Source organism: Mesocricetus auratus, unplaced genomic scaffold (genome assembly GCF_017639785.1).
Source record: "Mesocricetus auratus isolate SY011 unplaced genomic scaffold, BCM_Maur_2.0 Super-Scaffold_100676, whole genome shotgun sequence".
NCBI classification, from domain to species: domain Eukaryota; kingdom Metazoa; phylum Chordata; class Mammalia; order Rodentia; family Cricetidae; genus Mesocricetus; species Mesocricetus auratus.
In genome coordinates, this window is record NW_024429266.1 from 35,444,823 (window position 1) to 35,472,751 (window position 27,929).

At 38.4% G+C, this 27,929-nt stretch overlaps 1 protein-coding gene and 1 long non-coding RNA gene across 3 annotated transcripts in view; one reads left to right on the plus strand and one right to left on the minus strand.

Moving 5' to 3' along the window:
* Positions 1–27,929, plus strand: part of Cep350 (centrosomal protein 350) — a 128,585-nt gene that overhangs the window by 21,607 nt on the left and 79,049 nt on the right. For both annotated transcript variants that reach the window (XM_040738213.1, XM_040738214.1), the window contains exons 6-14: positions 180–796; positions 8,126–8,239; positions 10,820–10,933; positions 15,193–15,339; positions 17,720–18,375; positions 19,678–19,799; positions 22,320–23,377; positions 25,238–25,379; positions 27,746–27,915. In XM_040738213.1, coding sequence (XP_040594147.1) covers positions 180–796; positions 8,126–8,239; positions 10,820–10,933; positions 15,193–15,339; positions 17,720–18,375; positions 19,678–19,799; positions 22,320–23,377; positions 25,238–25,379; positions 27,746–27,915 — 3,140 coding nt within the window. The remainder of the gene's footprint in view (positions 1–179; positions 797–8,125; positions 8,240–10,819; positions 10,934–15,192; positions 15,340–17,719; positions 18,376–19,677; positions 19,800–22,319; positions 23,378–25,237; positions 25,380–27,745; positions 27,916–27,929) is intronic.
* Positions 729–27,752, minus strand: LOC121136827. Its single transcript, XR_005873986.1, has 3 exons — positions 27,592–27,752; positions 25,596–25,746; positions 729–846 (listed from the first exon to the last, which is right to left on the minus strand). It is a non-coding gene; the product is annotated as an uncharacterized LOC121136827 (long non-coding RNA).

The window sequence follows — 27,929 nt, forward strand, 5'->3', positions numbered from 1 at the left end:
CTTAACCTCTGAGCCATCTCTCTAGCCCCCCAAATCTAGCTCTTTAATGTATGCATCACTTCACATACTTACTGTTATTTTGTGGTGAGAAAACCTAAGATCTAACCACTGGAGTTTTCAAGTCTGTAGATTCTTTGTTATTAACTCTTAATCACAGAGCTTTTCCTTTTCTGTCACAGGGAAACCCATGGTATACCTTTCAGCTTAAGCCCCAGTCATCTGGAGTCAAAGCATGCCTATTGTGTTCATGAGGAAAAGGCTGAGAGTGGGAAGCAAATAGTAGGCCAGCGGGAAGATCGGAATATCCATTGCTGTGATTTTGAAAGCTCTCAACCGTCTGTCATCAGTGATACAGTTGTTAGATTTTTAAATGATGGACCAGCAATTGATGCATTGCACAGTTCTGAATGTTTAATTAAAATGGGAGTACATGTAAGAACTGAGGAAGAATTGCCTAACAGAGCAAAAGGAAGTGAAAACACGTCAAAGCCTTCTCTTAATAACATGGGACACGATGGTGATCCAAAAGTGTTGCTGCTGTCTGACTCTTCTCCATCTTCTACTAGTGCCTGTAATTCCCAAAGACTAGATATTTCAAAGCGGCGACAGCATGATGTTAAACTGGAAAAACTCAAGGAGCGGATTAGGAAACAGTGGGAACATTCAGAAGAAATAAATGGCCAAGCCCAAACTCTAGGTCATATTGACCATCCAGTAATGGTTGTCAATGTTGATAACTCAGTGACAACAAAAGTCAGGAAAGTGGCAACAGCACCACCTGCTCCAGCATATAAAGGTTTGTAATCCGTCTTTATGTTTTTCTTGTCTTCAAGTCTTCTGGTTCCCCTAGAATATGCAGAACAGGTTGATTACCAAATTAGCTGTATGAGAACATTCTTTTTCAGGTAACAGTGTTAAAAATGCCAATTCTAGACCTACATCAGAAATTCTGGGGGTGGGGTCTAGAATGAGATTTTGTTTGTTTGTTTGTTTGTTTTTGAGGCAGAGTCTTACTGGTAGCCCTGGAAGGCCTGGAACTCACTGTGTAGAACAGGTTGTCCTCAAACTCATGGAGATCTTATATATCTTTGCCTGCCAAGTGTTGGAATTAGAGGTGTGTGCCACCAGAATGAGAGTTTTTAACAAGTCCATTAGGGAAGCTTCCCTCTTCAGCTCTTTCCTTCCTCCCATTTCCCCTGCTTTCCTCTACTCAAAGCAACCCGAATGTAAGATGACAGCATGAGCCACGTGCTCAGCTCCTTAGGGAATTCTTAGAGATTGAGTCGCTGCAAAATAGGAAATAGGATTAGTGCCATTTTCTGATAACCAAAAGAAATACTTTGCAATTAGCAAGAATTGTCGTAACAGTAGTGGTGAATGCCTGTAATCCCATCTCTGGAGGCTATAAAGTAAGGAGAATCTCTATGTTAAGGCCAGCCCAAACTGCAAAGAGTCAGCTAGGATGAACTATACAGCAAGACCCTGTATCAAAGTATAGTTTTAAAAAGGGATGTAGCTCAGTAGTAGCCAGCTTGTCTAGCATACTAAAGTCCCTGGGTTTAATTCTTTTTTTTTTTTTTTTTTTTTTTTTTTTTTTAGCAAGACAGGGTTTCTCTGTATTGTTTTGGGGGCTGTCGGTCCAGCCCGGCCTTGATCGAACTCACAGAGATCTGCCTGCCTCTGCCTCCTGAGTGCTGGGATTAAAGGCTTGCGCCACCACCGCCTGGCCCTGGGTTTAATTCTTAATACTAGTAAAGCAGTAACAAAAACCCTATTTAGAAGATAAATCAGTCAATTCCCACTGGACATAGGACAGCATAATATTTTGGCATTGACATGGATCCTGTTTTAACTTTAGATTTTTTTGTTTTGTTTTGTTTTTTTTTTTTTTGAGACAGGGTTTCTCCATGTAACTTTGTATTCACAGAGGTCCGTCTGCCTCTGCCTCCCGAGTGCTGGGATTAAAGGCGTTCACCATCACCGCCTGGCCTTTAACTTTTGATTTCTGACAAAGTTTATTTCTTCATATTTTAGAAAAATATTAAAATTGATTTGTGCTAACATTAGTACATTTTTATTGAGAAATGTTCTTTAGATCTAATTTCTTTTTATAGATAATTAAAGTTTTCATAAATGGTGACATAAGGGATTTCTGGTATTTTTTAAATTTATTTTTATCTCTGCTTTATGTGTATGAGTGTTTTGCCTGCATACGTCTATGTACTACATGGGTCCTTTGGAAGAATAGCCGGTGCACTTAATTGAGTCATCTCTCTATCCCCTGAGGTTTCTGTTTTTATGTATATGTCCCTTAGGTTATTTTTCACAGGACCATGTATGTAACAAAGGGTTGATTTATTGGTTGGTTAAGCTCACAGAGTTTTGTCATTAAATCTTTTACTGTAACTTTTCTTTTTTAAGGCCAGAATAATTGTTGTACAATTATTTACTAAGTGTGTGTGGGGAAGAGAGAAACAAAGAGAGAGAGAGACAGAGACAGAGAGACAGAGACAGAGAGAGACAGAGAATGAATGAGTTTTGGGGATGTTGAACTCATGTCAGCTTGAGGCAAGAGACTTTACCCAATGAGTCATCTCCTCTCCTCAACCCCCTCTGCCTTTTCTTTTCTGCATACTTTTTCAAGTTCAGTTTTTTTTTTTTTTTTTTTTTTGTTTTGTTTTTTTCGAGACAGGGTTTCTCTGTGGCTTTGGAGGCTGTCCTGGAACTCACTTTGTAGACCAGGCTGGCCTCGAACTCACAGAGATACGCCTGCCTCTGCCTCCTGAGTGCTGGGATTAAAGGCATGAGCCACCACTGCCCAGCTTGGTTGACAGTTCTAAGGATTTAAAATATATGCTTTGAAAAGCTTTATTATTTTTGTGTTCTAACCATTTGGTTCTATTTTTGGAAGTTACTTGTGTTAATAAGTTATATATAATTTCAGGGATAGTTTATACATAGCAAGCAATTTGTGCTTGTGCTTATTTCTTTTTATGCAGTTTTTATCATACTGAACCAATTTTGCATGCTGATGGATCTTTTGTTTTCTTTCTATTACATGTTCTACCTCCCTCTCTGTTTCCTTGTATTTGTTTGTGCTTTTAAAAAAAAAGGAGCTGAGGCAGGATTGTAAGTTTGAGGTCAGCTTTGAATTACATAGTAAGACTCTGTATCAAAAAATAAAATCCCAGAGATATGGTAATTATTTCATGAAACAGAAATGGTATGCGTGATAAGATGATTCTTGTTCCTATTGCACTTAATGCTTGCCTGTCTTTTTCTTTCTGGTGTAAAGCTCAATGAAGGTAAAGAGCAGAACTTGGTCATGAAATAAATAAGTATAATTTTTACTTTGTGTGTGTGTGTGTGTGTGTTTACATGTGTGTGGGTGCTTACATGCATGCCCATAGAGGCCAGAGGTGTCAAATCCTCTGTAGACAGAGTTACAGGCAGTTGTGCTTGTACATGTGTGTGGGTGCTTACATGCATGCCCATAGAGGCCAGAGATGTCAAATCCTCTGTAGACGGAGTTACAGGCAGTTGTGAGCTGTCTGATATGGGTGCTGCTGGAATCTCAACTAGGGCTCTTTTCAAGATCAGTATGTACTCTTAACCATTGAGCCATCTCTTTAGTCCCAGGGATTTTAAAAGCAATTCTATTCAGAAAATTGAATAAGCAGAAAAAAACTGGACATAAGAAAGGAGTTAATGATTTGAGGACTGAGAAACATTTCTATTGAAATCTTAACATATAGGAAGATGCAAATACAAAGAGGGCTTCTAGAAGTGTTTCCTAAACAGAGTGAAAAATATATCAAAACCCCAAAATACTCCAAAATCTGAAATATGGTAAGAATTGATAGAACATTGTAAGTGGAAAGTTCCACTCCTGACCTCATGTGGCCAGTCACAGCCAAAATGCAGGTACACAACGTTGTTTAATCAGACTCCCATGGGATTAAAAGCCCAGCTATGCCCCATCAGCTCAGATATATCTTTACCATGCATGTCCAGATTCCCTGACTCCATTGTGCTCACAGGGATAATGAAACAATGTATGTGTGGATCACATAGCAGTTGACTTTCCTCTTTGTTTCATGATTCTTTGTATTGTTCTTTGTTTCTATTTTACTGATTGCAGCCCTGAGTTTGATGATTTCTTGCTGTCTACTCCTCCTTTTTGTTCTAGAGCTTTCAGGTGTGCTATTAAGTTGCTAGATGAGATCGCTCCTGTTTGTTTGTTTTGTTTTGTTTTTAAATGTAGGCACGTAGTGCTTTGAACTTGCCTCTTAGAACCACTTTCATTGTGTCCCAGAAGTTTGACTGGAATAGCGACAGGTGAGAAGAAGGAGAGTAGGAGGGAAGGTCTGTGGGATCCACTGGAGATGTGGCAGAGGGGAAGAAGGAGAGTAGGAGGGAAGGTCTGTGGGATCCACTGGAGATGTGGGCAGAGGGGAAGAAGGAGAGTAGGAGGGGAAGGTCTGTGGGATCCACTGGAGATGTGCAGAGGGGAGGGGAGGCTGCAGCAGGTGCTCTGTTGCAGTGCTAGAGATGAGACTGGGGTTTTGGGTTTGGAGGAGAAGGGGGAGTGGTGATGGATTTCAGTTGGCTTACCTGTTTCCCTGTTCACAGGGAACGTCTACTGATTTTGGAGGTTGGGATACTGGGATGAGTTGGGGGAAGGAGGATGGGGGCAGAGAATCCCTGTGATCTGTTGGTGATGGATCAGAGAGCAAAGGGAGACCACACAGCAGGTTCCCTGCTACGGAGCTGGGGATGAGACTGGGGCATTGGACCTCAGGAGCGGGAGGAGACGTGTGGATAGGCCTTCAGCCTCTGTTGCCCTGTTAGGATTGGCTCTTGGTTTGGAAATTCTAACCAGAAAAGGAATGCAGTTTGTGGGAACTTCTCAGTCCAAACACAGCATTGTGTGTGTCCTGAAAGCTGCTATCAGGTTTGCTGTTTCTGTTGTTTAAAGCAGCTGATGTCTAGAGATACTTTGGATGAGTTTGTCTCTGTATTTGTGGAATGTAACATTTTTCACTGTTAGCTGAGTATGTGGGGAATAAGAAAGAACATGATGGCCGTCAGGTAACATTTGAATTCAGTCAGGATGATATTAATGTCAAACAACCGTAGATTGATCAGAAGGGTGGCAGAAACAATGACTGACGTACCTTTGTTTTCTGATGGTCAATATATAAAAACTTTGTTTTGTACACAGTATTGTTAAAATCTGTATAAACTTGCATTCAGCCCATATGTGTAAAGAATGCACACATTTGAGCTGTGTCATATCTGTGTGTGCACATATTCCCAAATCCAAAATAATCTCCAAATTTGAAACAAATAAACAAAAACTCCAAAGCAAAACAACAACAAAAACTATCAGATATTCTCTACCTATATGTTTAATATGACTCTAGCTTATTGTTCACATTGATTAAATTCTACAAGTATTTATTGGCTCCCAATTTTTTGGTAAGTAGAACAGTCCTAGAGCTGATCATGGCAGCATGCCTATACTCTGAGCACTTGGGATACTGAGGCAGGAGAATCACAGGTTATTGACCAACATGGGCTACATAATGTGACTGTATTTCATCAAAACAAAACCCCAATATATCTTTATTAATTTGGTTATTATCCACATTATTTTATTATTTTGCAAAAATAAACACTCAGCTCAGTATATTTCTTTTTTCTTTTAAGACAGGGTCTCATTATGTACTCTGTATGTAGATCAGACTGACCTCAAACTCACAGAGAAGTATATTAGTATATTTCTTTTTTTTTTTTTGGTTTTTCAAGACAGGGTTTCTCTGTATTGTTTTGGAGGCTGTCCTGGAACTCGCTCTGTAGACCAAGCGGGCCTCAAACTCACAGAGATCCGCCTGCCTCTGCCTCCTGAGTGCTGGGATTAAAGGTGTGCGTCACCAACACCCGGCTTATTAGTATATTCTCTCTCTCTCTCTCTCTCTCTCTCTCTCTCTCTCTCTCTCTCTCTCTCTCTCTCTCTCTCTCTCTCTCTCTCTCTCTCTCATATCACAGAGTTTTTTGTGTAGCCCTGGCTGTCCTGGAACTAGCTCTGTAAACCATACTGTCTTTGAACTTACATTTATCTGCCTGCCTCTGCTGGGATTAAAGGCATGTACCACTATTGCCAGGTGAGAAACTTATTTCTTTTTTATTTTTGTTTCTCGAGGCAGGGTTTCTCTGTAGCTTTGGAGTCTGTCTTGGAACTTGCTTTGTAGACTATGCTGGCCTTGAACTTACAGAGGTCCACCTGCCTCTGCCTCCTCAGTACTGGGATTAAAGGCGTACGCCACTACCACCCAGAGAGGAGTGTATTTAAGTAGTGATAGATTTGGAGTGACAAATTAAGATGCTAATTTCTAGAAAGCAGCACATATATAATGTTTCTTAAGGTACTGACCATGTGTTACTTTGGGGCCATTTTACCAATACGAACAGCAGCTTATTCATTTGTTTGTATTGAGGCAAAAATAGATAATAATAAGCAATGGCCATCTTCAAAGACAAAGGGCAGTGTTCTTTGTCTCTCATCTTAAGAAAGGGTAGTTTGTGTCTCTGAAACCCACAATTTTGGTTGCTGCTTTTAAATTAGTGTATACTTACTGTTCTTAAATATGCATTTGGTATAGTTGAGAGACACTCACTCTTGACATTCTTACATTATTTAATTTTTTAAGTCTCCATTTCTAGTCTCTTTGAATATATGCTGTTTTATCTCACTGAAGTCTGCTTTTTCCCAACTGGTATTCATCAGTATATTATGTAGTAGCAATTATGCATTCATCTTTTAAAAATTATAAAGTTATATATATATATATAATAGGAATTATGAGCTGGGCGGTGGTGGCGCACGCCTTTAATTCCAGCACTCAGGAGGCAGAGGCAGGCGGATCTCTGTGAGTTCGAGGCTGGGCTGGACCGATAGCTTCCAAAACAATACAGAGAAACCCTGTCTCGTTAAAAAAAAAAAGGAATTATGACATTAATCATCACAGGAACACAAATCAAACTACAGTAAGATGCTACTTTTTAACTCCATTAGAGTGGCTTTAATGCAAAACATAGACAACAGTAAGTATCAGCAAGAATATGGAGAAATTAAAACCTGTGTGTACTGCTGTTTAGAATGGAGCCGGGCATTGGTGGCGCACGCCTTTAATCCCAGCACTCGGGAGGCAGAGGCAGGCGGATCTCTGTGAGTTCAAGACCAACCTGGTCTACAAGAGCTAGTTCTAGGACAGGCTCCAAAGCCACAGAGAAACCTTGCCTCAAAAAAACAAAAAAACAAAACAAAACAAAAGAATGGTGCTGCTCCTTTAGAAAATAACTTAGTAGTTCTTATTATATTATATTACCATGACATAGCAATTGACTCCTATATGCAATATCCACTGAAGGCATTTCCATAAAACCTATCATGACTGTTTATAGCAGCATTATTGATAATAGAAAAAAGTAGAAACAGCCCATGTTACTATTAGCCAGTATATGGATAGGTAAAAAGTCACGCCTATTCAAGGAAATATCAGCTGGCACTAAAAAGCCATGATACAATATGTTAGAGCCTTGAAAAATTATAAAGTCAAACAGGTTAACATAAATGACCACGTGTTTAATGACCCACTTATATGAAATAGCTGGAATAGGCAAATCCATCAAGATAAAAGTAGATGATTAGTTAGTTACCAGAGGTGGACAGGTCTGAGGGGTAGTGACTGATAAAAGGGATAGAGTTTCTTTTCTCAGTGATGAAATATTCCTGAATTAGTTAACAGTGGTAGTTGGGAAACTTAGAATATATCTTAAAACACCTAATTGAATACTTAGGAGTAGATTTTGGGATTGGTGAGATGGCTCACTAACCTGATGACCTGGGTGTGACCCTCAGGATCCATAAGGTGGCAGGAGAGAATTTCTTGCCTTCTGATCTCCACAGTCATGCTGTGTCATGATGCATGCTCCCAGCCCCCAAATAAATAAAATGTAAAAAAATTTAAAATTGTACAGAGTGAATTTTATGTTATTTTAATTATATCTGACTTCAAAATAAAATCAATTTTTTAAAGCATCATCTGTTGGTGTGTATCAGGTTTCAACCCTTCGGAAACCAAGATTCGCACACCCGATGGAAAAGTGTGGCAAGAGGCTGAGTTTCAAAGCATGAGTAGAGAGCTCTACCGGGACTTAGCACTGCAGCTTGCAGGTGAGAGCCAAGCTTTCTATGTCCTGTTTATTTTATCATGTGTGCCATAACTTACAGCATTAAACATGAAACTCTCCCTAAACTTGCGGTGTGGCTCTACCCTAAGTGTATTGTATATTATAGCAGTAGTGGTTTACGTCATGAAACCCTCTTAGCCTCCTGGCTCTCCTCTAGGGTTAAAATCAGCTCCCATAGCTAATGCTACAGAAACCAGGCCACTTTTAGACTAGGGGCTTTTAAAGTCAGGGCAGACTGATTTTAAGGAAACAGGGTTTAGTTGTGGGTTCCTTCTCTGAGGTCTTTAAAGTGGCCAGTAATTGTAGTCAACATATGCAGAAATCAAGTAAGTCCTACAGGAAGGGAATACATGTTAGAGAATTGTAACTAAAGGACCTTGTGGACAACTGAAGAAATAGCAAGGTGAGAATAGTAATGTTCCCACTTTCTGAGCATCTAGTAAAGCACTAAGGGAGATGTTGGTGCTTAATCTTGTTTTTGTTTAACAGTTGAGGAATTGAAAGCTAAAAGAGTTATTTATTTCCAGGATTGCATAAAGAATGAAAGTCAAGATTCAAAATCAGCTTAGTTTAATTCCAAAGCCTGACAGCTTTCTAGTAAGCCCCTAGAAGAATTTTGCTAATCTGTTTTTGTAGCATTGAGTGTCCAGTTCTTCTTTTCCTCATTTTGCTAAACACTGATAATGGAGAGAACATATATTGTAGTAATTGTGAACAAATATTTTAGAGTCAACTTAAAAGGGCTCTACTGGTTTTGCTGTTTATTAGCTAAATATATGAGATGGTGCTATGTAATCTTTCATCCTTGGTTTCCTCATCTTAAAAAGAAGTGAAATAACTACACATCATGAAACAGTGTCATAGCCTGGGAGAATATGTCAGAGACTACTACTAAAGAGGTTATACTCTACCCTTGTCTTTTTTGTTTGTTTGTTTTGTTTTTCGAGACAGGGTTTCTCAGTATGGTTTTGGAGGCTGTCCTGGAACTTGCTCGGTAGACCAGGCTTGGTCTCGAACTCACAGAGATCCGCCTGCCTCTGCCTCCCGAGTGCTGGGATTAAAGGTGTGCGCCACCAATGCCCAGCTACCCTTGTCTTTTTAGTGGTAGGTAAAGCAACCTGACTCTACCTGTGTTTTTGTTACATTTGTCCTTGTATGTGTAAGTATATTACCCCATCTTGCTTCCATTCTTTTGTATCAGACTTTCCTTCTCTGTGTAGTCATGCTTAGTGACACACTGTTTAACACACTATGTCATAGCACTCAAGATGACAGAATGAATACTTCTGGCTTTTTCTCCAGTGACTGCTGTTTCTCCCTTCTGTTGTGAGCTAAGCTGCAAAAGTTTCCTTATACTAATGGTCTCTGATTTGTCTTCTACAGATACACACACACACACACACAGAGCGAGAGAGAGAGTGAGAGAGAGAGCGAGAGAGAGAGAGAGAGAGAGAGAGAGAGAGAGAGAGAGAGAGAGAGAGAGAGAGAGAGAGAGAGAGAGAAAGAGATTGGCTTGGAGTTTTGCTGCTATTAAGAATGTCATTAATGACATTCATTTTGCCATATGCATTATTTAATATTCATTGTCATCTTCATTGTTCAGTAGCATCTGACATCATTAGCCACCTCTTCCTTGAAATTCTTCACTTGGTTTGCTAGAAGCATTGTTTTCTTTTCAATCAACTAGTTCCTTTTTCTTTTCTTCTTTTTTCCCCATCCTGTCATCTTCCCTCTCTTCTTGCTTATTTATCCAAAAGGCCTTAACACCTGAAATAGTTCTCTTGCAAATATTCCCACATCTGTGTATCCAGTTGAGACTTCCTTCCTGAATTCAGACTCTTATCAACTTGCTATCTGTATACCTTTCTTGACTGTGTTATAGATATCGCACGCTTAATGTCTAAAATTGAGATTACTCGATGTGGTTATGACACACCACCTAATCTTGCGACTCCAATTGTCACACTATATCAGCTACTCTTGCTCAGGCCCACATCTTAAGTAATTTTTCATGCCCCTCTTTCTGTCTGCCTTCCTTCCTTCTTTATAAACTAGGTATAAAAGATGAACTTGTGGTAGATTTTATCAAACACAGAATACAGTTTTTCTTCACTAAGCTGTCAAGCATGACCTTTCACTGGACAGCTGTACTGTATAGCTTCTTTTTGGTATAGCCTTACTGCTGGCCTTACTATTCTTGAGCTCTGGGGCCTTTAAAATAGAGTTTACTTGAAAACAAGCTTTATGATACAACTGAAGAGATGGCTACTTTGTTTCTTATAGTGTGAAGCCTATAGGTATGGACACTTAAGACAAAGGCATGACCCAGTCTGGCTGACTGGAGCTAGATAGCAAGAGATATCAGCATGCTATTCAGAATGATGCACAATTTATAACATGAATTGTTTATGTTTGGAAATTTCCACTTAATGTTTTCAGATTGCAATTGATCTTGAGTAACTGAAACTGCAAAAGGAGGGGTCCCTGCACCTGTGTTTCTTCAATGGGAGAGGTAGGTCCTGAATGGGACCTAATGACGACTGTCAATATTTATGCTTTTCAGATGATACCTCTGTAAAAGAGAAGCCTGCTGAAAAAAGTAAAGAGAAGAAAGTGGTCAAGCCAGTACGAAAAATCCAAAAAGTGACACAGTTGTCAAATGCAGAATGCAAAACAGGTTGGTTTTTAGTGTTTTGTTCAGCTTAAAGCTAGATAATATGGAAATGGACTCTCTCTCTATATAAATCTTACCAGATGTTCTCATTGTTAGAAATGCACGAGAATTTAGTTTGTTATATATGTCATTATTATTATATGCATGAGTTTTGTTGGGGTATACTTGACAGCATTAACTGTCCATATTTAGAATATACAATTTGAAAGCTTTCTCATAGTACACATCTATAAAACCATTTGTTGATTGTATCAGGACTGCTGTGAAAACATTTCTGACAAAGCCTGCTAAAGGAAGGGAGGGAGGGAGGGAGGGAGGGAGGGAGGGAGGGAGGGCTTATTTTGGCTCACAGTTTTAGGGTGCAGTTAATCATGGCAGGGAAGGCAATGGCAAGAGCAGGAGGTGAATGGTCATATTTCATCCTCAGTCAGGAAGCAGGAGAGATGAAAGCTGCATCTTAGTTTTCCTTCTCCTTTTTGTTCAGTCTGGGGCCCACACCTCATAGAGTAGTGCTATTCACATTCAGGATGGGGCTTTCTTCCTCTGCTAAACCATTCTGGAAACACCATCATAGCATAACCAGAGGTGTGTTTCCATGGTGACTGTAAGTCCTATCTAGTTTACAGTGAAGATTAATATCAGATTCATCCTATGTCCAAGATAGTGAATACATCTATCACCTCAAAAAGTTTTTTCTAGTATCTTTTAACAGAAACACACCGAAGTAAACTAGTGATTTTTTTCCCATGAGGGATCTTTTTTCTTCAAGGAGATTGGTCATGATTGTCTTTAAGACACACATCAGAACTCCAGTGTTCTTGCCAGTAATAGTTAAGCTAGACAAAGACTAGATAAAACTAGGAAAACAAGAAATTTCTACTTCCATAGTGATTGTATGGCACCCTTGATTCAGATTGCTTGAATTATATTATAGCTAACTTTATTTCTTTGACATGGGAGTTCATTTTAATATGACTTGATTTCCTCATTTTTAAAGGATAAGGTGAGTGGTATTTGACTCATGGGGCTGTTGTGAGAATTAAAAGAATATTAGAAAATGCTGCATGCGGTGTATCCCTCATACATGACATACTTTCCAGTTTCTAACTGTCCTGAAATGTCACTCACAGAGTAACTTTTGGCCATGAAATATTAGAGACAGTTTGAGAACTGGTCACTTTAAGTTTCAGGACACTTTTAATTGATGCATTCACTCATTATTGTATTTTTCGGCAGTGGCTGTATGTGTGGCAGTGTGATGTGCTTAGCTTAGGCGATAACAGTGATTAGCAAGAGAAAAAGTTCCGGAGAGGTCTGATTATAAACAAAGCGTGACACATGCTTTGATAAGGGATCACAAGGTCTTAGGGGGACAGAGTAAGAATGATGAGGTGCTATGTTTTGATCAGGCTGTTTTCTTTCTGATAATGGAATAATCATTAGAATGATAGCATATTTTGTGATTAACTTCAGATGTAGTTGGAATTATACTAGTTCTATACAAATAAAACTGGTTTTTACAAGAAAATTAGTTATCTCAATGTTAATTAAATTAAGTATAAAAACATTTAAAAATGATATTTTGTAATTCTGTCAGAGGCATCCTTTGGAGTGAAGTACAGAGATTGTATTTACCCAGTTTTGTCATAGTCTGCTTCGTCTGCATCCACTTGCCATTAGCCTCGACTGAACAGTGTTAAATGTACTGAAACTATATTAATAGTTTACTAGCAAGAGTCATCTTCTTAAAATTACTTTATGAGACTATTTCAGAAGGCCTCAATTTAGTTTTTATTTTATGTATCGTGCAAGGCCTGGTACCCTCAGAGGCCAGAAGAGGGCATCTCTTGAAATTGGAGTTAGAGACAGTTGTGAGTCGTCATGTGGGTGTGGGGATCAAACCTGAGTCCTCTAAAGAACAGTCAGTGCTCCAGCCCTACCACACAGCACTCTAAAAAGACAACACTTATAATAACTACCCTTGAATTCATGTTTGTTTAGTTTCGAGTCAAAATTACAAAGAATTTTATTCTTTCGTTTTATAAGAATATAGAGTTTCTTATAGATTGAGCAATACGCTTAGAACTCTTTAAACATGTTAGGCCCATTGTTTATGGCTAATAGCAAAGTACAAAGACATTTCTAAAGTAAACAGGGACTGACTCAGTGGGTAAAAAGTGCTCGCTATGCAAGAGTGAGGACCTGAATTTGAATTCCCAGAACCCCCATAAAAGTCAGACATATAGCATTAGCCTGTAATCTTAGTGCTCCTGTGAGAGATATTAGGTGTAGATAGTACCTGAAAGCTCCTAGACAAACTTCCCTAGCACATGCCACAGAAAAACCTGTCTCAAGCAAGATAGAAGGTGAGGGTTAACATCTACAGTTTTCGTCTGACCTCCATATGTGCACAGTGGCACGGGTATGTCTACACACACACACACACACACACACACACACACACACACACACACACGCACGCACGCACGCACGCACGCACGCGCGCCCGCACGCACGTGCCCGCTCCTGCATACACTCACCCATGCACACACACCTACATGTACATACACACCTTAAAGTAGGCAGAGCATACTTACAATTCAGTTTTGTAACTAGTATATTTATTACTCATATTTTCATTTAAACTATTAAATTAGAGCTCCTTTAAAAGAGACTCTCAATGGAATGTCTTTCATATAATATGAACTGGAAAATACAAGAAAATGAAACTTATTTTGGCACAAACAAAAGTACTAGTGTTAGTTTAACTGTTTCTGAATAGTATTTAAAATTTTGATTACATGTATTATTTATTTATTGTGTCCATACAGTAGTTTTAAAGTCATAGTAGTGTAATTTTAATCATTGTACACCTAAACCGTTTTTGTATATATGACATTTTTATCTTTTTTATTTTAAAAATGTATTTGTTTATTGAGGAAGGGTCTTACTTTGTAGCCTTTATTGGCTGGAAACTTTCTGTGTAGACCACCAGGTTGGAACTCACAGAGCCTTACCGCTTCTGCCTCCTGAGGTCTGGGGTTGAAAGTGTGAAACCATGCCCAGCTCTGAACTTTGATTTCTGAAACATACTGTATCACCCACCACACTTTGCTTTACCTCACCTCTCTTTTTAAATTAAAAATGAAATCCAGGGCTTGTGTATGCTGAGCTACATATAGCCCTTGCCTTCGTGCTTGTCATGTGATTTTTGCATTTAATTCAGTGTTTATTTTTTATAATTTCTATTTTGTAAACATCATTTAGTGTTTTTTATGTTGCTATTTTGGGATGATCTATATAAATTTTCTAATGTCTGAAACTAATAAAAACGCTTTTCCTCTTGATAATTTTATTGCAGCACACCTTTATTTTTATGAACTTTAATGGTTATGGACAGTCTAAAACATTAGTTTTTATTGTATTAATGTCTTCTTATGGGATATAACTGTAAATTATGAAAGGCTTCATAATACTATCACCATAAAAGTGATTACCCTTGTCTTTATGTTTCTTTAAAATTTTATCCCTGTGTTTAGATTAAGCCTTCATTTGTTTAGCAATCATGTTTTGTCATGGGCTGTGTTTAGATAGTGATTTGAAATGTCAAGAATCATTGTGATTTGGTACTTAATTAAAAAAGGTATTTTGTCTTATTTGAGATGTGGAGGCAAATCAAGATTTAAACAGGCAGCAGCAAGATGGCTCAGTAAGTTGCGATGATTGCTACCAAACCTGATCATGTGAGTTTAACTCCTAGGACCCATGTGGTGAAAAGAGAGAAAGAGCTAGACTGACCACCCCAAGTTGATCTCTGACCTCCTTATTTGTGCTGTTTGTTGCACATTCTCCCTCCCCCCAAAATAAATGTAATTTCTTAAGAAGAGATTTGATCAAATTTGTTAACCAAATGATGGTTTACTTAAATTTTTAAAATTTATTTTTGTTTTTATGTATGAGTGTTTTGCCTACACGTATGCTTGTGTGTTTAGTACTCACAGAGGACAAAAGAGAATGTTGGACCTCTTGGAACTGGAGTTGCAGATGGTAGTGAGCCTCCATGTGGGTGCTGAGACTAGAATCCAGGTCCTCTGGAAGAGCATCCAGTGCCTTTAACTGCTGAGCCATCTCTAGGGCCTCTAAAAAATATACACTTTTAATGGCAGACCTTTTGACCTTAAGTTGTAAAACCAACACAACTAAGTAAATGTCCTTCTTAGAGATAAAATGAAAGGTTTAAATGTGGTGCAATTATTTTTTAGGTAGTAGTCGTTTGATAAGTACATCTTCTTGGCGAGATGGTCAAAAATTAGTAAAGAAGATTCTGGGACCTGCACCCAAGATGGAGCAAAAAGAGCGAAGAGCAGCATCGAATGACAGAAGTGGAAGAGAAAGAATGGCTAAATTTGGTGAGAGGATATAGTCAAAATAGTTGCAAAAAGCAAGGTTGCTTGTTTACTACTTAGAGGGTAAAAATATGATGGCATATACTCGAAGGCTTTCCGTTAAACTTGCTTCTGTAGCTCAAAAAAGAGATGTTGTTGACCTGGATAGGTCTGGACAAAAGTTACTCTCCTCAGAGGTGTGTAGTCAGGCATAGCTACATTTGTTTTAAGATGCAGGGCTCTCTTAAATTTGGCTTTCAGATTCATTCTTTTCTTTCTCTCTCTTTTTTAAGTACACTGACTGCTGTTTAAATTAGTTACCAGTGTCAGGAGATGGTCCAGTGGTTAAAGTGCCTGCTCTGCACAGAGTTCAGGTCACCAGTGAGCCACCTGTGACTCTTGCCTCAGAGGAAGCTGGCTAGCAAGACTAGCTGTGTAAGTGAGCCCTCATTACGACTAAGAGACCCTGCTTCAGTGAATAAGACGGAAGAGGGATGATTCCTGACATCAACCCTGGCTTCCACGTGCACATACCTCCTTCCTCATACTTGCATATCCACATACATATGCCTAAACATACACACATGTGCGTCCATATAGGAAAGGCAAAAATAACTAGTTATGTTTTCCATAAACACTAACTTTTAGAAATGAAACATAAAATCCCCACAGGCAGTGCTTTCCTTTTCAGTAGTGAAATTTGCCTCACTTAATTTGAGTTCCTGAACTCAATTAAGCAAGAAATGTTATCAACTCTGATTTAATATATTGAAGTCGATATATATTTTGTATTTCTTTTCTTTGTTTCTTTCATCTTGCAAGTGAGCTCATACATATTCTCAATCTGACATTAAGCCATGTCAGCAAATAGTAGATGATAGAATGATTGTTTGCATACATAATATATTTATTGTGTTCTGCTATTCTTTGGAGAGCCATGGAGGTTCAACTCTTAGTCAGCAGGTGGTATTCCCTGGGAATTAAGCTATACTTTTAATATCTAGCACTTCACACCATAGAGCATAATCCCAGGCTACCTGAAAGATAATTAAGATAATTTATTCTAATAGAAGGAAATATTATGTATTTCTTATGATATATTTATCCTAATAGAAGGGAATGTTATGTATTTCTTATACTTCTTGTTGAAGTTGTTACTTGTTTCCTAAAAAACGGGTAGAATACCAAAATAATCTCTTTTTTTTTTGTTTTGTTTGTTTTTCGAGACAGGGCTTCTTTGTATTGTTTTGGAGGCTGTCCTGGAACTCACTCTGTAGACCAGACTGGCTTCAAACTCATAGAGATCTGCCTGCCTCTGCCTCCTGGGTACTGAGATTAATGGTGTGCGCCACCAATGCCCGATTCAAAATAATCTTTTAAAATATTTTCGAGATTTGTTTTATAGATGTTCCTAAGATATGATATGTAGGAAGCCAATTTTAATCTTTTCTTTCTAAACAGGAATCTAAACTTAAAGAAATTCTCTGATAAACTTATCTAAATATGGTATCATCTAGTTGCAAAATGAATTAGTATTGTATAGAATTTTTAGAAATAAATTAGTATTTTCCATGTCTGTATTAGTTATTTTTGGTACAGTTTGATCTTTCTTTTAAAAAATTCATTATTTTATTTGTATGTGTGCCTGTACACCACATGTGTGTCTGGTCTTAGAAATGGATGTCAGATCCCCTGGAACTGGAGTTACAGACAGTTGGGAGTTTCCATTGTAAGTGCTGAGAATCAAATCCAAGTCGTCTCGAAGTACAGACATTTCTTTTTGCCATTGAGCCTTCTCTCCAGCTCCAAGTTTGATCTTTTCAATACATTTGAAATTATTAACTTTTAAAAAGATTTCTAATGATTTTTTCTGGTTAGGTTTTGTTGTTGCTTGGAGGCAGAGTCTCTCATGTAGCCCAGGCTGGCCCTGAAATTTACTCTGTCCAAGGACATTGATCTTTCTGCCTCTGCTTCCTCAATGTTGGGATTATAAGTACATGTCACCACACCTGGCTTCTTCTTTTTCTTTTTTTAATCCTGATTTTAATATTGATTTTTTTAAAAATAAAATTGTTGAAGAGGGAGAAAAATATAATATGCATGTATAAGATAATTAAATTAAATATGCATGTCACTTATTCCCATCAATTATAATATTTGTCTATTTGTTGTTTTTTTACAGAAATGCTGAAAGATGTATTAAATAAAAAATATAGGAAAGAATATAAATGAAACTCTTTTACTGATATAAAGGGGAGTTTATTCTGATGATGTTCTTTTGGCTGATATAGGATATTTGAATCTAAGTTTAAAATAAAGGAAATTCCTTAATTTTCTTATTAGCACAATAAATCTTAGGAATGAATCTGGAGTTTTAGTGTAACTAACAGTCTGTGCATTGCAGGGGGCCATATTGGAAGAGCACAATCTGACCCCAAGTTGGATGTTTCACATAAACATCTTCCACGAAGCTCAGAACGTTCAAGAAGTAGAGCTCGGTCTGAAAATAACATAGTGAAATCAGCTCCATCCCTTCCAGACAATAAGCAGGAAGAAAATGCTGCCTTAAACAAGGATTTTTTGCCAGTTGAAATTCGTGGCATTCTTGATGACTTACAGCTAGATTCTGCAGCTCAAACTGTGAGGCAAGAGATTGGAGAGTTACAGAATCAGAAGTCATCGGCACCTGTTCAAGTGCCTCGGAGCCATAGCCCAGTGAAAAGAAAGCCTGAGAAAATAACGGCTAATGAGGATCCCCCTGTGATCTCCAAAAAGCGCCACTATGACACAGATGAGGTGAGACAGTACATTGTCAGACAGCAGGAGGAGAGGCGGAGGAAGCAAAACGAAGAGAAGAAGGCTCAAAAGGAGGCCACGGAGCAGAAGAACAAACGGTTACAGGAGCTCTACCGGAGACAGAGAGAAGCCTTCACTAAAGCAAAAGCTGTGCCTCCTGACCCGTCAGCCTCCAGACGGCTGCAGGAAACATACTCCAAATTGCTACTAGAAAAGACTTTGCTTGAAGAGCCAGCTCATCAGCATGCTACACAGGAAACACAGGTACTAGTAGTGATGGGAACACTTAAGTGGGGTAATTCATGGTGAAGAAGACTTGCTTGCTGTTCAGAACTGCTAAAAAATTACCATCCCTAGCACTTAGACATGCTCTGATACTTATGGCAGTCATGACCTTTCATGAAGTTTATTGCATGCAAAGAGTAATGAGAAAAATATAGAAAGTAAGAGCTGAAGAGTTTGTAACATTGGTTACCAGTGATCTCTGTCTTTCTGATATTCCTGCCTGGCTTTCATTGTAGTACTGAGCAGATATGTAGTGCATAATATACAACCAAAACTATGTTAGTGAAATATTTAGTTTTGCGTTCAGTGTTGAAGTAAGGATATATTCTTGTGCTAATGTTTTTTATTTGTTTTTGGAGACAGGGTTTCTCTGTATAGCCCTGACTGTCCTGGGACTCGCTCTGTATAGTAGGCTAGCCTTGAACTCACAGATATCCTCCTGCCTCTGCCTCCTGAGTGCTGGGATTAAAGGAATGCAACACCACTACCTGGTGCTAACATTTTTAAGACTGGTAACTGAATGCGTTTCAGGTATTAGATACTGTTTTAAAAGCTTTACTTCCAAGCATCAGTAAATACAACTCCAAGAAGATTATGTATATTCTTTTTACTTATCAGATGAAAAACCCTGAGGTTTATAAAGGATACTATTTTATCTTAATCACGTTGTTAATATTAATGTCTATTTAGTTTAATGTCTCATGGTTTAAGGGAATAATCCACCATGGAGGGGAATAATCCAATAATCTGGGTGGCAGGAGCTTGGAACAACTGGTCACATGACATTTGCACTCAGAAAGTAAACAGTAATGGACTCTTGCTTTCTCCACTTAATCAGTCAAGGGTTCTAGCCAGGGAATGGTGCTACATACAGTGGGCATGTTTTTCCAACTCAGCAAAATCAAGATAATCCCGCACAAGACTGCCTGCAGGTGCATGCTCTAATTTCTGTTCTGGTCTAAATTCTGTTAAATTGAGTTATTATTCCACTCATCACAGTGTCCTTGTTGGATTTTAGATGGTGTTTTGCTGTTAATTGTAGTGGTTGTTGTGTTTGGTTTTCTGTGGTGAAGGATCCAGCCCACAACCTGGTGTAATATAGGTAAACTTTGCCACTGAGCTATACCCAACAACTAAATAAAAAGTGATTTTATTTGAAGGAGAAAAAGCCTCTCTTATGATCTTTTTTTAAAGTTAAAGTGACTTGATAAGTTTCTTATGTGTGACCTGAAGATGTCTTTGTGATCAGAATCAGATAAATTTGATGTCCTTTTCTCTTAGGCCAGACCTGGGTACCAACCGTCTGGAGAATCTGATAAAGAAAACAAAGTACAGGAACGTCCTCCAAGTGCGTCTTCCAGCAGTGACCTGTCCCTGTCAGAGCCTCCACAGCCTCTTGCAAGGTAGAGAGAGAGAGAGAGAGAGAGAGAGAGAGAGAGAGAGAGAGAGAGAGAGAGAGAGAGAGAGAGAGAGAGAGAGAGAGGACTCAAGTTCTTTTTATATTTGATAAATATCTTCACCTAATACTTGAACATGATGTACAGTTATATTCTCTGTGCTCTCCTCTGGATCTTCAGTTTTCCCTTCCTTTAGTTCAGGACCAGTGTCAATTCCTTATGCATATGGTAGCACTCTTGCCTCCTTTGACCCCAACATAAAGTGTTTTAGATAGATAAATCATAGTGAAAGATATAGATGGTTCTGGATTATACTTTGTAGTAATAACCATTGAGAGAAGAAAAAAAGGTTTGAAACACTTTGAGAATGCACAAATACATATCAAATCTCTTTCCATTTTGTAGTTAAAACACATGCTCCTCTTTCACCTAAAGGACAATAATATTGATAACATATAAGTTTTTTATATTTATTTATTTTATGCGTATATAGGTACCTATGCCACTTATTCTAGTACCCACGGAGGTCGGAAGAAAGTAAGGACCCCCTCCAACTGGAATTACTGATGGTTGTGAGTCATTGTGAGTCACTGTATAGGTGTTGGGAACCAAACCTGAGTCCTCTGTAAAAGCAAGGAGCACCTTTGTTTTTAGATTTTTATTTTTGATTTTGTGTGTGTGTGTGTGTGTGTGTGTGTGTGTGAGAGAGCGTGTGCGTGTGTGTGCACATGCATCCCATAGCTGATGTCTGCAGACATGGTCAGTCCCCTGTGAACTGCTTAATGTGGATGCTGGGAATTGAAACCAGGTCCCCTGGAAGAGTAGCCAGTACTTTTAACCTCAGAGCCATCTCTTTAGCCCAAAAGAAGTGCTTTTAACCTCAGAGTCATCTCACTAGCTCCCAGTGATTGATGTCTTTTATTGTTTCTTAGTTACTAGACCTGGAGCTGATCAAATCCTTTTAGTGAAAAACGCTGTTTGGGTTTTAGTTTGATTTTATTTGTTTTATAAAGCTAGGATGAAGCCCAGTGCTATGTCTTTTAGGTAAGTGGTTTAATACTGAAGCTCATTGACAGCCCTAAGCACTCTTGTTATTACTGTTCTACAGAGAAGAGAACTGAAGTCTAGACTTTAATTAAACCTTCTCAAAATTGAAACATTTGTTGTGGAAGTGTCTTTGAGCGTAGGCAATCTGACCTTATTGTTTTGTTTTGTTTTTTTGAGACAGGTTTCTTTATGTGTAGCACTGGCTGTCCTGGAACTCATATTGTAGACCAGACTGGCCTTGAATGCACAACAGAGATCTGCCTGCCTCTGGCAATCTGACTTTAAAAGCCAGTACTTTTGCCGGGCATTGGTGGCTCACGCCTTTAATCCCAGCACTCGGGAGGCAGAGGCAGGCGGATCTCTGTGTGTTCGAGGCCAGGCTGGACCCGACAGCCTCCAAAACAGAGAAACCCTGTCTCGTAAAACTTAAATTATAAATTACTTTTTTTTTTGTTATGAACACTTTTGTTTAGATCCTATTGTCAGACCTACTGGGCTTGTGTCATGCCTACAATTTTTGCCTTTTTTTGAGTTTCTGATTCTGAATAATGTTAAGAAACAAACCAAGAGCTGGAGAGATGGCTCAGAGGTTAAGAGCATTAGCTTACCAGTAACTACATGGTGGCTCAAAGCCATCTATAATGATAGTCATAACATTGCACACACAATAAATAAATAAATAAACAAACAAACCAAGCACAAGTCTGTTGTTGCTTTGCACCAGCCTCTCCACTTCCTCTTTCTTTTCTTCCCTTCCTTCTTCCCCTTTTAAAATTTTCTATTTTTTTAGTTAAAAATTTATATATCTTTATTAAGTACCATGTGTTATATGTGTGTAGGCATATATGCTAAGGTGCACATGTTGTAGTCAGTTCCTTCCATCTTTATTTGGCTTCTCTCGGGTTGAATGACAGAGGTTTTTACCTGCTGAATCATTTGATGGGTCCCAGTATTAAGCAATTGTAAACATTTCTATTTTATTTATTATTTTTAAAGGGTTGGATAGAGGTATATATTGTTCTAAGGAAACTTGTCTGCAGAGTTTTAAGTCATTGGAAAAAATAAGACCTTTTATTTGAAGAATGCAGTTTGCAAAACAGTACAAGTAGTGACATACCATTTTGTGCAAACACCATAACAAAATCACAGAGTGTACATAGATAAAAAAGTTAGCAAGGATATAATTGTAAACCAGCTACCAAAGATAATTATGACTTTTTGACTGATTATTTCTGACTAATCACTTACTCTCAACCCTTATGCCTTTTTTTCTGGAAGTGTTTTTATAGTATTCTTATAATCAGAGAGCTCCTTTCCCCTTTTTAAATGATGGTTTAGACTGGGGATATAGATTCATTGTAGAATATTTGCCCAGCATGAACGAACGAGGCTTTGGACTCAATTGCTAGCACTGCAGACAAACAAACAAAACCACATATGGATTATTGTATTAACTAACATTGTGATTTCTATTACCAGAAGAGACTTGATGGAATCTACATGGATGCAACCTGACAGGTTGAGCCCACGAGTTCACAGTTCTCAAGCACAGCCACTTGTTGGAACGGCTGAAAATTTGCTCTCCCATCTCTTGAATCTTGAGCATGTAGGAATTTTGCACAAGGACTATGACTCTGTTTTACCAGCCAAGAAGAGTCTTAATAAGGCTTCAGGACCGATAACTTTCACACCTCAACCATATCTGACCTCACAAGCTCCTCATCCAGATGCCTTGTTAAAACCTAGTACCAGCCAATATAAGAGTAAACTGGATCGTATTGAAGCCTTGAAAGCAACAGCTGCTTCTCTGTCTAGCAGGATTGAAAGTGAAGCTAAGAAACTAGCTGGGGCCAGCATTAACTATGGGTCAGTATGGAACACTGAGTATGATGTGAAACAGGCACCTCAAGAGAACGGACTGTGGACTAAAGCTATCAGTCCACCTGTGAAAGAGGACATTGAAGATGTTTTCTCTGCCCGAATTCAGAAGATGCTGGGAACCTGTGTATCTCATGCAACTTTTGATGATGATCTTCCTGGTGTAGGCAGTCTTAGTGAATTTAAAAAACTTCCTGAGATGATCAGACCCCAGAGTGCCATATCAAGCTTCCGAATGACATCCCCTAGTCCTAAACCAGGAGGACTGCTGGCACAGTTGTGTAAGAGGCAGACTGACTCCTGCTCTGATATACAAGCCTGTTCTCAAGAAAGAGCCAAAAGATCTCTTTGTTCCAGCACAGACTCAGTCAGTGAAGGGCCTCTTCTTAGTGAAGGGAGTCTCTCTGAGGAAGAAGGAGGCCGGGATGCACGGCCACTTCTGAAGGTAGCAGAAGTCTTAAAGGAAAAAGACTTCTGTGCTGGAGAGAGAAATGCTTATGAGCCCATCAAAGAGTTTCAAAAGGAAGCTGAGAAATTCTTGCCACTTTTGGGCCACATAGGTGGTACACAAAGTAAGGGACCATGGGAAGAACTGGCAAAGGGAAGTCCACACAGTGTCATTAATATTTTTACCAAGTCATATCAGTTATATGGCAAAGGTGAGAAAATAGACTTATACTATACTAAGACAATTATTTCATAATTTTCTTTCTCCTTTAATCCATGGTCTCTCTTAATACTGAAATTTTGTAACACAGCCTTCTTTTTCTGTGGCAACATTAATTCCTTCAGTTATGCCCCCTTCTATTTTTATTTTACTTTTTTATTATTATTATTTTGGTTTTTTTCGAGACAGTGTTTCTCTGTGGCTTTGGAGGCTGTCCTGGAACCAGCTCTTGTAGACCAGGCTGGTCTTGAACTCTTAGAGATCCGCTTGCCTCTGCCTCCTGAGTGCTGGGATAAAAGGCGTGCACCACCACTGCCCAGCTCCCTTTCTATTTTTATTATAGATGAAGTCCACTCAATGTATAATAACATAACCTTGGAATTCCTAGGTTGTACATTTTTACTCTATAAGTGGAGCAAATTATCTGACTAATTATTTGATTCCATCTGTTCTTACACTCAACTGAATATTACATTGTGTTTTCCTAAAATTCGCATTTAGGCACTTTATGATCTTGTGAGAACTTATGTATTAATAATTCCTCTCTTTTGTTTAGCTACTTTATTTATATTGGTGGTTGTCCTGGCTAGTCTTTGTTTTCAACTTGACACAAACTTAAGTCACCTGGGATGAGAGAACCTCTCTTGAGGATTTGCCTAGATCAGACTGACTTTGTGGGTGTATCTGTGGAGCATTGTCTGGTTTTATTGGTTGATGTAGAAAGTCCCAGCCCACTTTGGGTGGTACTATCTCAATTCGAGTGGGCCTAGGCTATATTCAAAACAAAAAACAAAACAAAACAAAACACTAGCTTAACTTGAGTCTGTCAGCAATAGGGCAAGGCAGTAAGCAGCCTTCCTTTGCAGTTCCTGCCTCTGTTCCTTCTTGAGTTCCTCCCAATTTCCCTCAATTATGGATTGTGACCTGGAAGTGTAGGTAAGATAATTCCTTTCCTCCCCAGGCTGTTTTTAGTTAAGGTATTTATCGCATCAAGCAAACAAGGGCAGTTGTCATTGTAAATTCCTTCTGATTCTAATGATCTTTCACTTTCTTTTGATGAAAAGCAAAGTGCTTAAATCAATGCTTTAATTTTATGTATTATGGGTGGTTTGCTTGAATGTATGTCTGTCTCTGCCTGGTGCTCTAGCAGGGCCAGAAGAGAGTTTTGAAGCCTCTGGAACTGGAGTTACAATGATAGTGAGCTGCTCTGTGGGTGCTGAGAATGGAACCCAGGTCCTCTGGAAGATTGTCAGTGCTCTTGATTGCTCAGTCATCTCTCCATCTTGACATTCTTATTACTTAATAAGAAAATTGGTTTCATTATTATATTCGTATATTAGATCATCATTAAAATTTATAGTTATATTAAAATATTTGGAGATGAAATGTTATTTGGGATTTGCTTCAAAATAATCTGTAGGATCACAGTAGAAAAGAGAGGTGTAGATGGTTTAATTGAAGCTAGCTTGCTTTTCTATTGATCATTGTTAAAGCTACTAATGGATACAGTAGTTTCATTTTGCTTATTTATTTTCAAAATTTTCCTAAAAAGAAATGAAGACAACCGTGTATAGTGGCCCATGCTTTTAATTCCAGCACTCCGGCAAATCTGTGTGAGTTCGAGGCCAGCCTAGTCTACAGAGCCAGTTTCAGGACAGCCAGGGCTACACAGAGAAACCCTGTCTCAGAAAAACCAAAAACCAAAAACCAAAAAAAAAAAAAGCCTATATGGCTAGTAAATGAAATTGACCCTTTTTTTCTTAGATTAATAACTCCAAGCTGGAGAATGCTTTGCTTGTAGTTCTAAATTTCATTTTGTTTTTAACCACACCACAATTATTTCTTTTGATAGGATTTGAAGACAGAGGAACATCAGCATCACGGCCTTTAAATGCCACCACAACCCCACTCAGCAGTATTTCCTATGAAGATGATTTTGTCTCCTCTCCAGGAACTGGGACATTGACAGAAAAAAAATCAACTCTGGAATCTCAGTAAGAATTTGATAGCAAATGTGGAATAAAGTTTTGAGTAGAAAAAAGTATACTCCAGTCAGAATACAAGTTGCATCTTTCTTGTTGACTGACATATAAAGGCTATATAACTGTAGACCAGAATCTGCATGCAGATGACCTGAGTTGATACTTGGCTCCTTGATTAATGCTTTTTTGTATTTATGCATAATGGTGAAAATAGTAGAATCTACTGACCTCACAAGGTTGTTACAGATATCTAGTGAAATATACACTTTTCTTTTCTTTTTTGATAGAGTCTCATGTTGCCAAGGATAACCTTAAAGTCTTGATCCTCCTTCCTCCAGTTCTCAAGTGTGTTGGGGACCACCTGAGTGTGCCTCGACACCTGTTGAATGGAACAGAGAATACTTAAACAGGACCTAATACATACAGATTATAAGTCAATCTGTGAATTTCCCACAAAAGATAGCATTGGGAAACAGTCTTGCAACATATATATGTAGCACAAATAATAAAAACCCAGAGACAGATATTGGGGTTCAAAAAGAAGATCAGATGAGCAAAGCAGCCACCCAATAGAGAATTCTCATCTGCCAGTGCACAGTTCAAAAGGGCGATCCACTTAACCTCAGACTGCTCCCGACTGCACTGCTACTCAGATTCACTGACACTGCAGGCTGAATACAGACTGAGACTGAGACCCTGAACTTCTGTCTTATACTCCTCCCTAGTGCTGGGATTACAGGTGTAAGTTCTGTTTCTGTTTTAGACTGATTCACTCTCATGTAGCCCAGGGTAGCCTTGAACTCACATAGATCCATCTGCCTCTGTCTCCCAGGTGCTGGAATTAAAGGTGTGTACCACCACTGCCTGGCCTCTATGGCTGTGGCTAGCTTTGCATTCTGATCTTCAGGCAAGCTTTATTAGACCATAAACAAAATATCACTACATATTAATATACGAAGTGTAAAAATTTGTTTTTTGTGGTAGATGAGGAAAATAAGGTTGACATTTAACTTTGTGACCCTAAGTAATAATTTTTTAAATTGAGAAGATATCTAAAATGTTAATATCCACTCACCATCTAAGCTTTGAAAAGATAGATTACAGCGACTGATGATTATTGGGTCCTTAATGTGCAAGATACTGAAAGGATACAAGGACTTTGCCTATATAGTTCATTTTACAATAGCCTGATTTGGGAAATATATTCTGAGAATACCTTTTTTAGAGAAAAAATGGAAGAACAGAGGTTAAATTTTACGAAATCACAAAATGAATTTGACTTTTCTAGAGTTTTGTTCCCTAAATTTTATTATCATATAAAATTATAATTCTTCCTATTCAGTATCTTTTTATGTATCATAATTGTATAGCCCCATAAAATCATTAAATAATCCTATAAAAATTAGTTGTAATTTTCCACTAGCTGGAGTAGTGGAAATGAATATTTATGAAAGTATAACAGGAAAATTGTAGTTTAAAAGTTGAACCCAGTGGGGAATGGGGCTGAAGAGACGGCTCAGTGGCTAAGAGCAATCAGTGCTCTTGCAGAGGACCTGAGATCGATTCCCAGCACCCACATGGTGGCTCACGACCACCTCTCACAACCACCTGCAGTGCAGTCTGACTCCCTCTTCTGAGGTGCATGAAAGCAGCACACACATACATGAGTAAATAAAAAAATATTTGAACCCGAGGATTAGATTTTTAAATTTAGGTTTTTAAGAATTAAATTGTGGTAGATTAATATCATCAGTCAATATGATTTGATGCATTTTACTGTTAAAGTAGAATATATTAAATTATTCTTCTCTAAGAGTATCAGAGGAAAAATAATTGTGCTGTATAAAAGTATAAATTTATTGAGGCCACATTTTCCCATAGTCAACATCATATTTTTTTCTCATATATGTCTGAAATATTTGATTTTTGTTTTTGTTTTTCTTTTTTAAGATAGGGATTATGTAGCTCAGGTTGGCCTTGAATTTCTGGTTCTCCTGTTTCCACCTTCCTAGGTTTTGGGGTTCTGTGGACCAAGTCCAGGCCTCATGCATGCTACACAGATATTGCCAACTAGGCCTGAAACATTATTTTGTTTTCACTTCATAAACAACTTGTCTGAAAATCTGAGTAGTAAACTGAGCCATAGAGAACCTTTTAAAATTGATAAAATAATCAGACATTTACACTATTTGTTGGCATGTCTGCCACTATTTAATCTGTGTACCTTTTGTTATATGTTTGTTGTTGTTGCTTTTTCTACTTCCTAGGGTAAGCTTTGCTTGTGGCATCTGCTCGAGGTATTCAGAGCTTCTTTAGAATAGAATTTGTGACCTCAGACTTTTAACTTATTCTTTAACCTGTTACTTTCTTCTTGCCAGAATTGGTGGCAGCAACTTAGGCATTCAGGAGGACCATTCCAGCAGAAAGTCTGCCTTCGATCTTTCCTCTGTGGATGCTGCCTCTCAGCATTCCTCAGGAGCTCAGTCTGCTGTATCATCTCGTTCATCTGCTTCTAAAGGAAAGAAAGGAAGAAAGGAAAAGATAGATTGTAAGTAGAATTCT